General features: G+C 46.2%; 3 protein-coding genes across 3 annotated transcripts; 1 reads left to right on the plus strand and 2 right to left on the minus strand.

The window, feature by feature from the left end:
* Positions 1 to 349: 349 nt before the first annotated feature.
* LOC120047229 lies at positions 350 to 1,921 on the minus strand. Its single transcript, XM_038992758.1, has 2 exons — positions 1,021 to 1,921; positions 350 to 528 (listed from the first exon to the last, which is right to left on the minus strand). The coding sequence occupies exons 1-2, from the start codon at positions 1,664 to 1,666 to the stop codon at positions 350 to 352; spliced, it is 825 nt and encodes a 274-aa protein (XP_038848686.1). The 5' UTR covers positions 1,667 to 1,921.
* Positions 1,922 to 2,558: 637 nt separating this feature from the next.
* LOC120048634 (E3 ubiquitin-protein ligase CBL-like) lies at positions 2,559 to 10,173 on the plus strand. The gene is made up of 7 exons (XM_038994738.1): positions 2,559 to 2,711; positions 2,936 to 3,057; positions 3,881 to 4,018; positions 7,949 to 8,168; positions 9,157 to 9,315; positions 9,446 to 9,601; positions 9,750 to 10,173. Exons 1-7 carry the CDS (start codon positions 2,619 to 2,621, stop codon positions 9,810 to 9,812), a joined length of 951 nt encoding a protein of 316 aa, XP_038850666.1. The 5' UTR covers positions 2,559 to 2,618; the 3' UTR covers positions 9,813 to 10,173.
* Positions 10,174 to 10,978: 805 nt separating this feature from the next.
* Positions 10,979 to 13,113, minus strand: LOC120048641 (trypsin-like). Its single transcript, XM_038994747.1, has 6 exons — positions 13,037 to 13,113; positions 12,628 to 12,784; positions 12,139 to 12,237; positions 11,836 to 11,999; positions 11,503 to 11,639; positions 10,979 to 11,325 (listed from the first exon to the last, which is right to left on the minus strand). The coding sequence occupies exons 1-6, from the start codon at positions 13,074 to 13,076 to the stop codon at positions 11,173 to 11,175; spliced, it is 750 nt and encodes a 249-aa protein (XP_038850675.1). The 5' UTR covers positions 13,077 to 13,113; the 3' UTR covers positions 10,979 to 11,172.
* Between the last annotated feature and the right edge of the window lie 1,176 nt (positions 13,114 to 14,289).

Raw genomic sequence — 14,289 nt, forward strand, 5'->3', positions numbered from 1 at the left:
CAATAATCATTACGGAGACAGGAAGTGAAATGAAGGTAAAGAATGTGGTGGGGTGTGGTGTGGTAAGGGTACACACAGCACACTCCTCTCTCACCACCAACACCCCTCACAGCCAGGTGAATCATAGACCAAAACAAACAGACTGTGTGACATCTCCTCTCCCTCCAACACATACCTAACTGATCAGGGTCAAATGTTTTGAAATGGAAAACAAAAATGACCTACTGAACTCGACCCAGTCCATAGCGCCTAGCAGGTAGTCAGAGTTAGCAAGGAACCCTCAGAGGGCAACAGTACTAGGCCCTATCTGCTTCATGAGACTAACTGAAGTTCAATGCATGTAGGGTTTTCAAAAACAAACATACGTGTCGCCGTCGTCATCTTGGCACGTCGCCTGGGCAACATCTGCCAGCAGGTGTTCGGTGTGTCCTGTCGGGTAAAGAGAGGACTGGAGGTGAGAGACAGGCACGTTCACAACCAGCGGTGACCTGCTGGGCCAGGAGTAGAATGGGTACCCTGGATAGGGATCTGGGTGACCGAGGGAGGGAGGGGGCAGATCGAGAGAGATGTTTGGTACAATACTGTGAAATAAGGAAATTACAGATGACCCATTGACATGTTTTGCAAGTTTTTAATCAGTTCAATAATTTATCGCTGGAAGGTCTGGCAAAAGAGTTTCTCAATGACTGGGGTTCCAAAGCAAGACTAACCATCACTGCACAATGACACACACACACGTTCTATGAAGGAACATACCACAGAAAAAAACAGTTTGATTCAAAGGCAAATGACCACTAACTGATTCAGAAGTATATTCTCTTTCAAACCAATACCTTTGATTATAGTCAAATTAATACACTTATAACATGACTGTCAGATATGATTACGCATTTTGTTTTGCTCGATTAGGAAAAAAAATAAGAAAATGCGATGGGATAAACTTTGAATAATAATGTCATGGGCTGTACACTTTCATTTTAATATTTTTTTACGTGTCTTTTGCAAGGGCGACTAACTTACAGTAAGGACGGGGTGCTTGCATTGAACGAACCGGACCGACGCTTTGGTGTCCATTGTCAAAACCGCTGGCGACGGACAATTGTCTGTGTGAGACGGATGCCAGGGAACCAATATTCTCATTGTCGTAGCTCTGTAAAAAAATATTTGGAGGACTCGGTCTGCAGCACAAGTCTTTGTAGGGGGATAAGCGCTCCTCTCTCTCGGGTGGGGTACGTGACTGTTCCGGCGTCTCCCATTCGGTAGGAAATTGACGTTTCCTAAAAGGAAGCCTCGAGGAAGATATGTCCTGTGTTCGTGTGTCTGTTGTGCTGCGCTCACCAGGGTTCGGAGTGAATGGCGTGTGAGAAGTTACAGCTGGGGAGTGTTTTTTCTCCAGAACTGCCGGGTTTCCCGTGTTCACAGGAGGTTTTATCAACGATGATCCACAACGATGCGCCAGCGGCTCCACAGTAGGGCTGGGATTTCCGTTTGGACAGTCATCCTCCGTGAGTGGGGCAGTGGGATACGGCACTCTCACCCGAACGGAGAGACCTTTGCTGGTGGGAGTCCAGTCGGCACCGTTCCCACACTCCCTCTTTGTGGTGCGCAAATCCAGTGGCACTGTGGTTTGAGTCTGGTGACCGTTCATGGTCATGGTCCTCCGCATGAACACGGATCAAATATCCTGGAATCAGCCTCAGGTGTTTGTCGTCTCAAAACATAGCAGTGATTCAAATGCGAATTCAATTTATGTTTTCTATAGCCTAGGCACAGTCTCCTTCTCCACGAAAGTATCCAAATGTCGTTTTGCATTTGGAGTTTAATAATGTAATTTGCCATGCCAATACAAGAATGGCTCGAGGCTATTCTCCAAATCCATAAGTGTTCCTTTTGAGAATTTGTGGACACTGATAATTTAAATATATTAAAATCACACAACTGACTCGTAAATGTTTTGAATATGATAAATAAGACTTTCGAATAAACTAACTGACGGTAACACACCTGCAATATAACTGCAAAAAAAAAAAATTTTTTTGAATTTCGCGCTCTGCACTTTGAGCTGGATGTTGTCATAGGTGTACCGACCTCGGGCTTGCAGCCATAAGAGGTTTAAGAAGGCACACCTGTTAATTGAAATTCATTCCAGGTGACTACCTTATGAAGTTGGTTGAGAGCATGCCAAGAATGTGCAAAGCTGTCATCAAGGTAAACGGTGGCTATTTGAAGAATCTCAAATATAAAATATATTTAGATTTTTTGCTTACCACATGATTCCATGTGTTATTTCATTGTTTTATGTCTTCACTATTATTCTACAATGTAGAAAATAGTAAAAATGAAGAAAAACCCTTGAGTGAGTAGGTGTTCTAAAACTTTTGACTGGTGATGTAGGCAGTTTCTTTCTAGTCTTGTGAAAAGTATTCTGTTCCTCCACTTGCTTTTTCACTCCTCTCACTTTCACTCTCTTTCTCTCTCTCTCTCTCACTTTCCTTCTTCCTTTATCTCCCACCCCTCTCTCCCTCTCCTCCCCTCCTCTCGTTCTCTCTCCTAGGTGTATTGTGCAGTGGAGCAGTTTTAAGCAGCATCTCCGTAGGGTCCATGACTTTGAAGAGGGGATGGAGTCCATGGCTCTAAAGTCAACTGTAGATCTCACCTGTAACAACCACATCTCAGTGTTCGAGTTTGACATCTTCACCAGGCTATTCCAGGTACATGTGATCCATATATGTTAGCCCTGTTCTAAGTAGCCCTACATCCTGGTTAATTAGACACCTCACATAATGTTTAGTGAACATGCATTCTGCCACTTTCCAAGATGTCTATCCCATTCTTTCTGTCTCCCACTGTCTAAAGAAAGCCAGAACATTCCAAAGTGGAAAATAATAACACATATTTCAACTGATAGTAAATATGTCCTCCCCTCTCCTGTCAGCCCTGGAGGTCTCTTCTGAGGAACTGGAACCAGTTGGCAGTGACCCATCCCGGCTACATGGCCTTCCTCACCTACGACCAGGTCAAAGCCCGCCTCCAAAACTACCTGCACCAGCCCGGGAGGTGAGGACAGGAGAGATTGTTTGAGGGTGGATGGTTTGGGGTTTGGCGAGAGAGAGTAGATGAAGGGAAGGAACAGGGGGATAGGAGGGGCTCAGGAGAAAAGAGAGGAGGTTTACCATAACCTACAACAATATCTGCAGTGATTACTTTTAATGGGACACACTATCATTATAATTATAGTGATAGTAAAGAATAATACCTAGATAAGTAGAGTTAACTGCCAAAATAATGGAAACACTTGAGGAAATGAGGGGTACAAAGTATGAAAGGATGAAAGAAGGTGTTTCCACACAGGTGTGGTTTCTGAGCTATCTAAGCAATTGACATCCCATTATGCTTAGGGTCATGTACAAAAATGCTGGGCAGGCCATTATTTTGCCCATTATTTGGGCTACTATGGCTATGCCCCCATAAGATGACACCCACAGGGCATGAGAGGTCACTGAATGGTTCGATGAGCATGAAAACAATGTAAACCATATGCCATGGCTGTCTCAGTCACCAGATCTCAACCTAATTGAACGCTTATGGGAGATTCTGGAGCGGCGCCTGAGGCACCGTTTTCAACCACCATCAACAAAACACCAAATTATTGAATTTCTCATGGAAGAATGGTGTCGCATCCTTCCAATAAAGTTCCAGACACTTGTAGAATCTATTCCAAGGATGCATTGAAGCTGTTCTGGCTCGTGGTGGCCCAACGCCCTGTTAAGACACTTTATGTTGGTGTTTCTTTTATTTTGGCGGTTACCTGTATTTCATGGTCAAATCTGTATCAACTACAGTAAAGACGTTTCCATGTGAACTGTGTATCTCTGTCCAGCTACGTCTTCCGTCTGAGCTGCACTCGGATGGGCCAGTGGGCCATTGGTCATGTGACTGGTGATGGCGACATCGTACAGACGATCCCCCAGAATACACCTCTCTACCAGGCCCTCATCCAGGGCTTCAGGGAGGGCTGGTAAGTAAACACGCTCATGGACACACCGCAGGAGGTTGGTGGAACCTTAATTGGGGAGGACAGGCTGGTGGTAATGACTGGAGTGTAATCAGTGGAATGGTATCAAATACATCAAACACATGGTTTCAGGGTTCAGGGTCATTAAGTATTGTGTGGATGAAGGGACGGTGGGTTCAGGGTCATTAAGTATTGTGTGGATGAAGGGACGGTGGGTTCAGGGTCATTAAGTATTGTGTGGCTGAAGGGACGGTGGGTTCAGGGTCATTATGTATTGTGTGGGTGAAGGGACGGTGGGTTCAGGGTCATTATGTATTGTGTGGCTGAAGGGACGGTGGGTTCAGGGTCATTAAGTATTGTGTGGATGAAGGGACGGTGGGTTCAGGGTCATTATGTATTGTGTGGCTGAAGGGACGGTGGGTTCAGGATCATTATGTATTGTGTGGATGAAGGGACGGTGGGTTCAGGGTCATTAAGTATTGTGTGGATGAAGGGACGGTGGGTTCAGGGTCATTAAGTATTGTGTGGGTGAAGGGACGGTGGGTTCAGGGTCATTAAGTATTGTGTGGCTGAAGGGACGGTGGGTTCAGGGTCATTATGTTTTGTGTGGCTGAAGGGACGGTGGGTTCAGGGTCATTATGTATTGTGTGGATGAAGGGACGGTGGGTTCAGGGTCATTAAGTATTGTGTGGATGAAGGGACGGTGGGTTCAGGGTCATTAAGTATTGTGTGGGTGAAGGGACGGTGGGTTCAGGGTCATTAAGTATTGTGTGGCTGAAGGGACGGTGGGTTCAGGGTCATTATGTTTTGTGTGGCTGAAGGGACGGTGGGTTCAGGGTCATTAAGTATTGTGTGGATGAAGGGACGGTGGGTTCAGGGTCATTATGTATTGTGTGGCTGAAGGGACGGTGGGTTCAGGGTCATTAAGTATTGTGTGGCTGAAGGGACGGTGGGTTCAGGGTCATTAAGTATTGTGTGGATGAAGGGACGGTGGGTTCAGGGTCATTATGTATTGTGTGGCTGAAGGGACGGTGGGTTCAGGGTCATTATGTATTGTGTGGCTGAAGGGACGGTGGGTTCAGGGTCATTAAGTATTGTGTGGATGAAGGGACGGTGGGTTCAGGGTCATTATGTATTGTGTGGATGAAGGGACGGTGGGTTCAGGGTCATTAAGTATTGTGTGGCTGAAGGGACGGTGGGTTCAGGGTCATTAAGTATTGTGTGGGTGAAGGGACGGTGGGTTCAGGGTCATTAAGTATTGTGTGGATGAAGGGACGGTGGGTTCAGGGTCATTAAGTATTGTGTGGATGAAGGGACGGTGGGTTCAGGGTCATTATGTATTGTGTGGCTGAAGGGACGGTGGGTTCAGGGTCATTATGTATTGTGTGGCTGAAGGGACGGTGGGTTCAGGGTCATTATGTATTGTGTGGATGAAGGGACGGTGGGTTCAGGGTCATTAAGTATTGTGTGGATGAAGGGACGGTGGGTTCAGGGTCATTAAGTATTGTGTGGATGAAGGGACGGTGGGTTCAGGGTCATTAAGTATTGTGTGGATGAAGGGACGGTGGGTTCAGGGTCATTATGTATTGTGTGGCTGAAGGGACGGTGGGTTCAGGGTCATTAAGTATTGTGTGGCTGAAGGGACGGTGGGTTCAGGGTCATTAAGTATTGTGTGGATGAAGGGACGGTGGGTTCAGGGTCATTAAGTATTGTGTGGATGAAGGGACGGTGGGTTCAGGGTCATTATGTATTGTGTGGATGAAGGGACGGTGGGTTCAGGGTCATTAAGTATTGTGTGGCTGAAGGGACGGTGGGTTCAGGGTCATTATGTATTGTGTGGGTGAAGGGACGGTGGGTTCAGGGTCATTAAGTATTGTGTGGATGAAGGGACGGTGGGTTCAGGGTCATTAAGTATTGTGTGGCTGAAGGGACGGTGGGTTCAGGGTCATTAAGTATTGTGTGGCTGAAGGGACGGTGGGTTCAGGGTCATTATGTATTGTGTGGATGAAGGGACGGTGGGTTCAGGGTCATTAAGTATTGTGTGGCTGAAGGGACGGTGGGTTCAGGGTCATTATGTATTGTGTGGCTGAAGGGACGGTGGGTTCAGGGTCATTAAGTATTGTGTGGCTGAAGGGACGGTGGGTTCAGGGTCATTATGTATTGTGTGGCTGAAGGGACGGTGGGTTCAGGGTCATTATGTATTGTGTGGATGAAGGGACGGTGGGTTCAGGGTCATTAAGTATTGTGTGGATGAAGGGACGGTGGGTTCAGGGTCATTAAGTATTGTGTGGATGAAGGGACGGTGGGTTCAGGGTCATTATGTATTGTGTGGCTGAAGGGACGGTGGGTTCAGGGTCATTATGTATTGTGTGGCTGAAGGGACGGTGGGTTCAGGGTCATTAAGTATTGTGTGGCTGAAGGGACGGTGGGTTCAGGGTCATTATGTATTGTGTGGATGAAGGGACGGTGGGTTCAGGGTCATTAAGTATTGTGTGGCTGAAGGGACGGTGGGTTCAGGGTCATTATGTATTGTGTGGATGAAGGGACGGTGGGTTCAGGGTCATTAAGTATTGTGTGGATGAAGGGACGGTGGGTTCAGGGTCATTATGTATTGTGTGGATGAAGGGACGGTGGGTTCAGGGTCATTAAGTATTGTGTGGCTGAAGGGACGGTGGGTTCAGGGTCATTAAGTATTGTGTGGCTGAAGGGACGGTGGGTTCAGGGTCATTAAGTATTGTGTGGATGAAGGGACGGTGGGTTCAGGGTCATTAAGTATTGTGTGGGTGAAGGGACGGTGGGTTCAGGGTCATTATGTATTGTGTGGCTGAAGGGACGGTGGGTTCAGGGTCATTATGTATTGTGTGGATGAAGGGACGGTGGGTTCAGGGTCATTATGTATTGTGTGGATGAAGGGACGGTGGGTTCAGGGTCATTAAGTATTGTGTGGGTGAAGGGACGGTGGGTGGCGGGCGATTTGAATAAAGAGAAAACAATACCTTCAAAAATCCACAAACATTGAGGTTTTAATTTAATTATATTAGGCCTTCTGGCAATGGCTTTAGAGCATAAGCCTAAGCTTTAGGGCCTAACTGTACAAGTGCTAAATAGTGTACACGCCAATCGCCAAATGCTTATGGTAACTGGCAGAAAAAGCTCACTTCAATACATGGAGGCAAAAAGGACAATGCCAGAGTTTAATTCAATTAGAGAAAAGCTGTGAAATGAAGAGTTGAAAATAAAGGAAAGGGAGGGCCATAAAAGTCATGTTTGGGAAAGATTTGTGAAGTGGTAAAAGAGGATGATAGCAGTGTGATGTTATGTTATTTATGTGTGATGATTGTGAGACTCTATACAAATTTGACAGTCACAAGATGGGGACTTCAAATAGGCCTATGGCAAGTCAAAGGAACTGTAGCCTACTTTTCAGATGGGTTCAATGGAAACCAAAATCTGGACACTAACAGTACGTCTATAGCTTCTCACATAGCCTTAATATTAACTCCTGCAGAATTAAGTATTTCTTGCAGTAAAATGATACACCAAATGTAGGCAAAATTTTGACTTGGGAACAGGAGTTGTGGTGGTTCATTTCTTTACTATCAAATGAGGAGAGAAAAACTTATCACACAAGTCAGAGTTATACTTCAACTAAATCTTTAATAATGAGAGCTTTGCAATAGCAATGACTTGTCAACGATCCACCATTTCTAATGCTCCGTTGAGAGTGGCGAGACAAAAGTACAAAGGTCTTTTATAGCCAAGATACACCCCTTTCAACCTTTTTTTCCCATGACAGAGTGCTGATGGGTTATTAAAAATTGTGGGCGGGTGCAGGTGAACAAAAAGCTGACCAACACTAACACACAACATTTGCACAGGCCTGTAATCGTTTTACATAATGTGTGTGTAATTCTGTGTTGTGTTTGTCTGCAGCTATCTTTACCCTGACGGACGTGATGTGAACCCAGACCTCACCAGTCTGTGTGAACCAGCACAGAGAAGCAGGGTCAAAGTCACAGAGGACGAGTATGAGATGTACTGTGAGATGGGTAGTACCTTCCAGCTGTGTAAGAGCTGTACAGAGAGAGACAAGGACACACGCATCCAGCCCTGCGGACACCTGCTGTGCCAACCCTGCCTCACGGGATGGCAGGTATGCCTACTCTGTGATTGACCACATCACCAACAAAATCCTCAAAGCCAAACCACACATCGTTCCCTCACACAATGTCTCTGACATCACCAGCCATATCCTCTTTTATTATTATATATCATCAACATACCAATTTGGGTTAACTGTATGGAATTGTTTTTTGGTCAGACAGTTAATGTCTTCCCATCCACCTGTTAATCAGTCAGTTAGTCAGTCAGTCAGTCAGTTAATCTGTCCGTCTGTGTGTCAGTCAGTGAGCCAGCCCACTACACATCAGTAGGTGAACCGGCGTAGCAGCACCTAGAGCAGTATTATTGGCCATCGTGTCCTAACATGTGGGTTAGGACTTCCTGTGTGAGCCGAAGCGTACATCCTCCTCATGCTACACTCACACTGAGGAGACTCGCCCTTAGAGTTTCCACTCCTCACCTGGTCACACACTCTCACACACTCTCACACACTGTCACACACTGTCACACACTGACACACACTGACACACACTGTCACAGTCACAATTCAGGGGACAAGAAGACACAATAGAATAGATTTGAACAAAATACTCCGGTTTTTACAAAAGTGAACTACGGTAGAATGCTCAATCTTAATTTGATATGCTAAACCAGTTGCTTTACTGTAAATGCAAATAACACACAGAAAGGACAATATTATGGGTATTATACTTACAGCATGGGAAATGCATCTGCTCAGGAATGCTCTTGACGGAACCAAATTACTGCATCATCCCAGGGATCTTTTTGACATACAGCAATCATTTTCTCTCTGCATTGTTGGGAAGGGCCCGTAACTATTTCACTGTTAGTCTATACCTGTTGTTACGAAGTATGTGACAAATAAAATGTGAATTGATTTGATACAACAATACACAAACGTACACCGACACATGAGTTTCCACACATTAACAGACAGTACAGATGTGTAGATAATGTTTTTTCTGCTAAACCTGGTGTGATCATTCCATGTGTTGCAGAAGTCGGATGGACACACCTGCCCTTACTGTCGCTGTGACATCAGAGGGACAGAGTCAATCCTGGTGGAGCCTTACCTGTCTGTCAGCGAGGAAGAGGAAGAGGAAGATGACCTGGAGGATGTACAGCTAGTCATGAAAAACCTGGCCTATATGAAGAGGGTGTGTTTTGTTGTGTGTGGGGGTGGGGGTGGGGGTGGGGTTCTCTTTTACTGTCTCTGTCTCAGGGGGTTTTCTCTTGCAATGACTCTCTCTCTCTCTCTCTCTCTCTCTCTCTCTCTCTCTGATGCAGATGTCGTCTGAAGAATACCAGTTCCCCAGCTCTCGCCTCGTTCCACCCCTCCCTCCCAAACAGAGCACCTCCTCCCACTGCCCTTCCCCACAAGCCCCCTTACAGCCCTCTGTGCCCGATATACTGGCCAAATACTCCCACTCTAACTCGCGTTCTGTAAGTTCCCCCATACACACACTCTACAGAATTGATAGTAACAGTACCACAATGGAAATAAGAAGTCTAACCCATATTCACTGACGAAGCCCCATATTCAACTGGGGCTTCGGTAGACAGGTAAAGGTGTGTCCTTATTCCACCACAGGCTCACAGTGACACCCCCTCAGACAGAGCGCTCACACACCACACTGCCAGCACTAACAGGTGAGCTCTAAATGCATACTGCAGTGGATGGATAACTGCATTTTAGGCTTTTAAGACATATGGAAGATGTCTGTCAGAAAGAAGATAATTGTGTACTGTAGCCTACATCCTAAAGAAGCTCAGGAGATAGACAAATAAAATAGGGCAATGTGACCAATGTTAGCTCACTGTTTGTTCCTCCCTAGGTCTGATGTTTACTGGCCGTAGCCATACAGTTTTCTGAATACATTTTTTTATAAACACTTTTGGTTTGTATGGTTTGCTCAATAACCTGAAACCTCACCACTTTGTGTGTGACTTAATGTTACACAACTAAATATAAATAATAATTAATAATAATAATTTATATAACATAACAAGTTCAAACAGGTGCCATTAATACAGGTAACGAGTGGAGGACAGAGGAGCCTCTTAAAGAAGAAGTTACAGGTCTGTGAGAGCCAGAAGTCTTGCTTGTTTGTAGGTGACCAAATACTTATTTTCCACCATAATTTGCAAATAAATTCATTAAAAATCCTACAATGTGATTTTCTGGATTTTTTTTCTTCTCATTTTGTCTGTCATAGTTGAAGTGTACCTATGATGAAAATTACAGGCCTCTCTCATCTTTTTAAGTGGGAGAACTTGCACAATTGGTGGCTGACTAAATAATTTTTTGCCCCACTGTATGTATCTTGTGTATGCCTTAATATGGAGGGAGAATGCCCTGTTGATCTACTAATAATAACATCAAAGTGAGTGAAGAAGGACAGACTGATGGAACAACTCACTGATGCCCTCTGCTGCACAGCAAACAGAGTTAGCTGCTGCACAGTTCCAATAACAGGTCAAATTATTTCATTGCTTGATGTGTGTATGTAGGGCATTGAAAATATGCTACCTCATAATTTACCCCATACTTAAAACATATTGCAAACCTCGGCTTTAATTCATGACTGCAAATTACAGAGTGGGGCAGAGTCCCTCAGAACCTTGTCCGGGATGTATGACTAGTACGGTATATAGCCTACATACTATAGTTGTATGTTAATATGATCAAACATGAAACCCAAATAAAAATTTTGCACCTCCCTCAAGTTGTTAAAATGTACTCAGAAGTTTGCCCACTGATCATACCAATAAAAATGCACATAGTAATGAAAGTATAGTTCCTAAGACAGACAGATGGAAGATAGTGTAACTTCAGGCTTTATTGTGTTTGACATGCTTACACTCTGTGCTGATTCCACTTTAGTATTAAACTAGGAGGAGAACGAGAGAGAGAGAGAGGGGAAGAGTTTGGAGGAGAGGAGGTCTGAGAGACAGGGAGGAAGAGTTTGGAGGAGTGGAGGTCTGAGAGACAGGGAGGAAAGCAGCTAGTGGTGTTACATGTTGGCCTTCATGGTCTCATCGATCCAGGGGAGGAACTCACACACTTTGACGTAGACTCCGGGGTATCCGGGCACGGCACAGCCCTGACCCCAGGACACCAGGCCATGAACCTCACCCAAACACACTAGACCACTGCCAGAGTCCCCCTGAGAGAGAGAGAGAGAGAGAGAGAGAGAGAGAGGAAAGGGACAGAGACAGAGACAGAGAGAGAGGTAAGAAATCAATTCAGGTTGATCCTAATATGTACCACTGTGTTTTATAAATGACTAAACAACAAAGATAGTAAAAGGGCTCATCAAAAAGGTGTCATATACTGTACGTACGTTGCATACGTCTCTGCCTCCGTCCATGTATCCAGCACACACCATCCTGCGGGTGAGCATGCCAGGGTAGGCCATCTCACACTTCTCATCCTCCAGTATGGGCACATCCAGACACTGCAGACGGGTGGGCATGTTAACTGAGAAAGAAATAAAAGGCAGGGAGATTTAGTTATTTAATATAATTTATCCGTAGTCATACCTCTTCTGTGTGGATAAAGGTACTTAGGGTATAATTAATGTTGGTAAAGTTTGTTTGGTATAGTGTGTTTGGGTGTAGTTTCTGTGGTTATAGTTTTGTAAAGGTAAAGTGCAGGGGTATTTGGTCCGTCTCACCCTCCTCTCCGGTGGCGATGTTGCCCCAGCCAGAGACGGAGCAGGGGAGGCCTGCGTATGGGCAGCTGGTGGGCAGCGGGATGGGCTTCACATAATCAGTGATCTCCACAGGGTGGAACAGCTTGATCAGCATCATGTCATAGTCCAGCGTCTGGTAGTCATAGCTACAGAGAGAAGAGAGAGAGGCCAAGGGATTTGTATTGAATCATGTAATGTGATAAAACTCCATTCAGTCTCGGTTCGATTGTTATAAAATGGCTTCCCTAAAGTGATGTGTAAGGGGTAAGTGTGGGTGTAGCTTGCCTGGGATGCCAGATGATGTTTTGAGTCTTCATGAGCTGCTCAGTTCCCTCAAACACACGCAGGTTGTGCTCTCCAAGCATGATCTGCATAGCGTAGGGGCTGAGAGAGGAGGACGAAGGAGAGGAAGGGCAGAGGAAGGAGAGGAGGAAGAGGACAAAGGGAAAGACAGGGTGATACAACTATGATTACAGAGAAACCTCATGTCAGTTTGATAAGATTCAAAGTGTCACACTGCGGAAGACATAGAAGAGCCCTCCTTTTGGTTCATATTGGCCCAGAATCTGTTGTTCTGCCCCTGAGCAATGCTGTTAACCCACTGTTCCACGGGCGCCGAAGACGTGGATGTGGATTAAGGCAGACCCCCGCACCTCTGATTCAGAGGGGTTGGGTTAAATGCGGAAGACACATTTCTGCTGAATGCATTCAGTTGTACAACTGACTAGGTATCCCCCTTTCCCTTTCCCTCCCCTGCCCTCCACCCTTACTCACTTGTACCAGCAGTGAGCGACAGAGAGCACCCACTGCTCATTGATGAGCACGGCTCCGCAGAAGTGGTACCCGTAGTTGAGGGAGGCCATCCAGGGTCGGGAGTGAGGTTCACACTCCTGGCCACCGATGATCTTACCATCCTCACGGGGCACTGCCACTGAAACACACAGAGAGAGACACCATACAGAGAGAGTGGTCACAAGAGGGGAGAGATGAGGACATTGTTGCACTCTGAATAGTATTCATCAGAATTGTTCTACATCACATAAAAACAGCCTGTTTGGTAAAAAAGTTGAAAGCTGTTATAAGCTATATGTAAGATTAATATTCCTTACGAATAGTTTTTGATATATAATTGGTAGAGTATGTTAAAGTGTGTGTGTGTGTGTGTGTGTATGTGTTTAATTACCAGCAGCTCCAACCAGCAGTATCAGAGCGAGCAGTCTCATGGTGTCTGTCTGTCTGTCCGGTGAACACTGGCTGATCAAAGACACCTGGACACGCGCATGGACTTTATTTATACACACCCTATCTGCCCTCCCCTACCCCTCACACCCTATCTGCCCTCCCCCACCCCACACCCTACCTTACCTCCCCATACCCCTCACACCCCATCTGCCCTCCCCTACCCCTCACACTCTACCTGCACTGCCCTCCCATATGCTCACAACATTCACTCTACCCTGCTGACCACCCTAATCCACTCCTCTTACTCTCCCTTATCCCTAAACATACAAGCATACAAGGGCCACAATATTTTATTTAAGGCACCTGCATACACTTCGCTTCATACACGCCCCTACGTATTTATTTGGACAGTGAAGCTAAAACTATTCATTTGGCTCTATACTTCAGCATTTTGGATTTGAGATCACATGTTTTATATAAGCCGACAGTACAGAATGTCACCTTCAATTTGAGGGTGCTTCATACATATGTTTTACCATTTCGAAATGATAGTACTTTATGTATCTAGTCCTCCCACCCGGAGGGCGAGGCGCAGGGCGATCCGGATGGAGACGGTGGAATTCTCACAGCATGGAGGGATCTAACACGTCCTCCACCGGAACCCAGCTTCTCTCCTCAGGACCGTACCCCTCCCAGTCCACGAGGTACTGAAGGCCCCTCGCCCGACGTCTCAAATCCAAAATGGATCGAACGGAGTACGTCGGGACCCCCTCGATGTCCTCCGCCCCGGAGGAACATCCCGCACTTCAGCCTCCTGGAGCGGGCCAGCCACCACCGGCCTGAGGAGAGACACATGGAACAAGGGGTTAATACGGTAATTAGTGGGTAGCTGTAACCTATAACATACCACGTTCACTCTCCTCAGGACTTTAAACGGCCCCACAAACCGCGGACCCAGCTTCTGGCAGGGCAGGTTTTGGGTCGAGAGCCAGACCCTGTCCCCTGGTGCGAACACCGGGGCCTCACTGCGGTGACGGTCTGCGCCAACATTCTGGCGCAGTATGGCGCACTGAAGGTGAACGTGGGCGGCCTCCCAAGTTTCCTCCGCGCGCCGGAACCAATTGTCCACCGCAGGAGCCTCGGTCTGACTCTGATGCCATGGAGCCAGAACCGGCTGGTACCCTAATACACATTGAAAGGGAGAAAGGTTAGTGGAGGAAGGGCGTAGTGAGTTCTGGGCCATCTCTGCCCAGG

This window comes from Salvelinus namaycush, chromosome 5 (genome assembly GCF_016432855.1).
Source record: "Salvelinus namaycush isolate Seneca chromosome 5, SaNama_1.0, whole genome shotgun sequence".
Classification (NCBI taxonomy): Eukaryota; Metazoa; Chordata; class Actinopteri; order Salmoniformes; family Salmonidae; genus Salvelinus; species Salvelinus namaycush.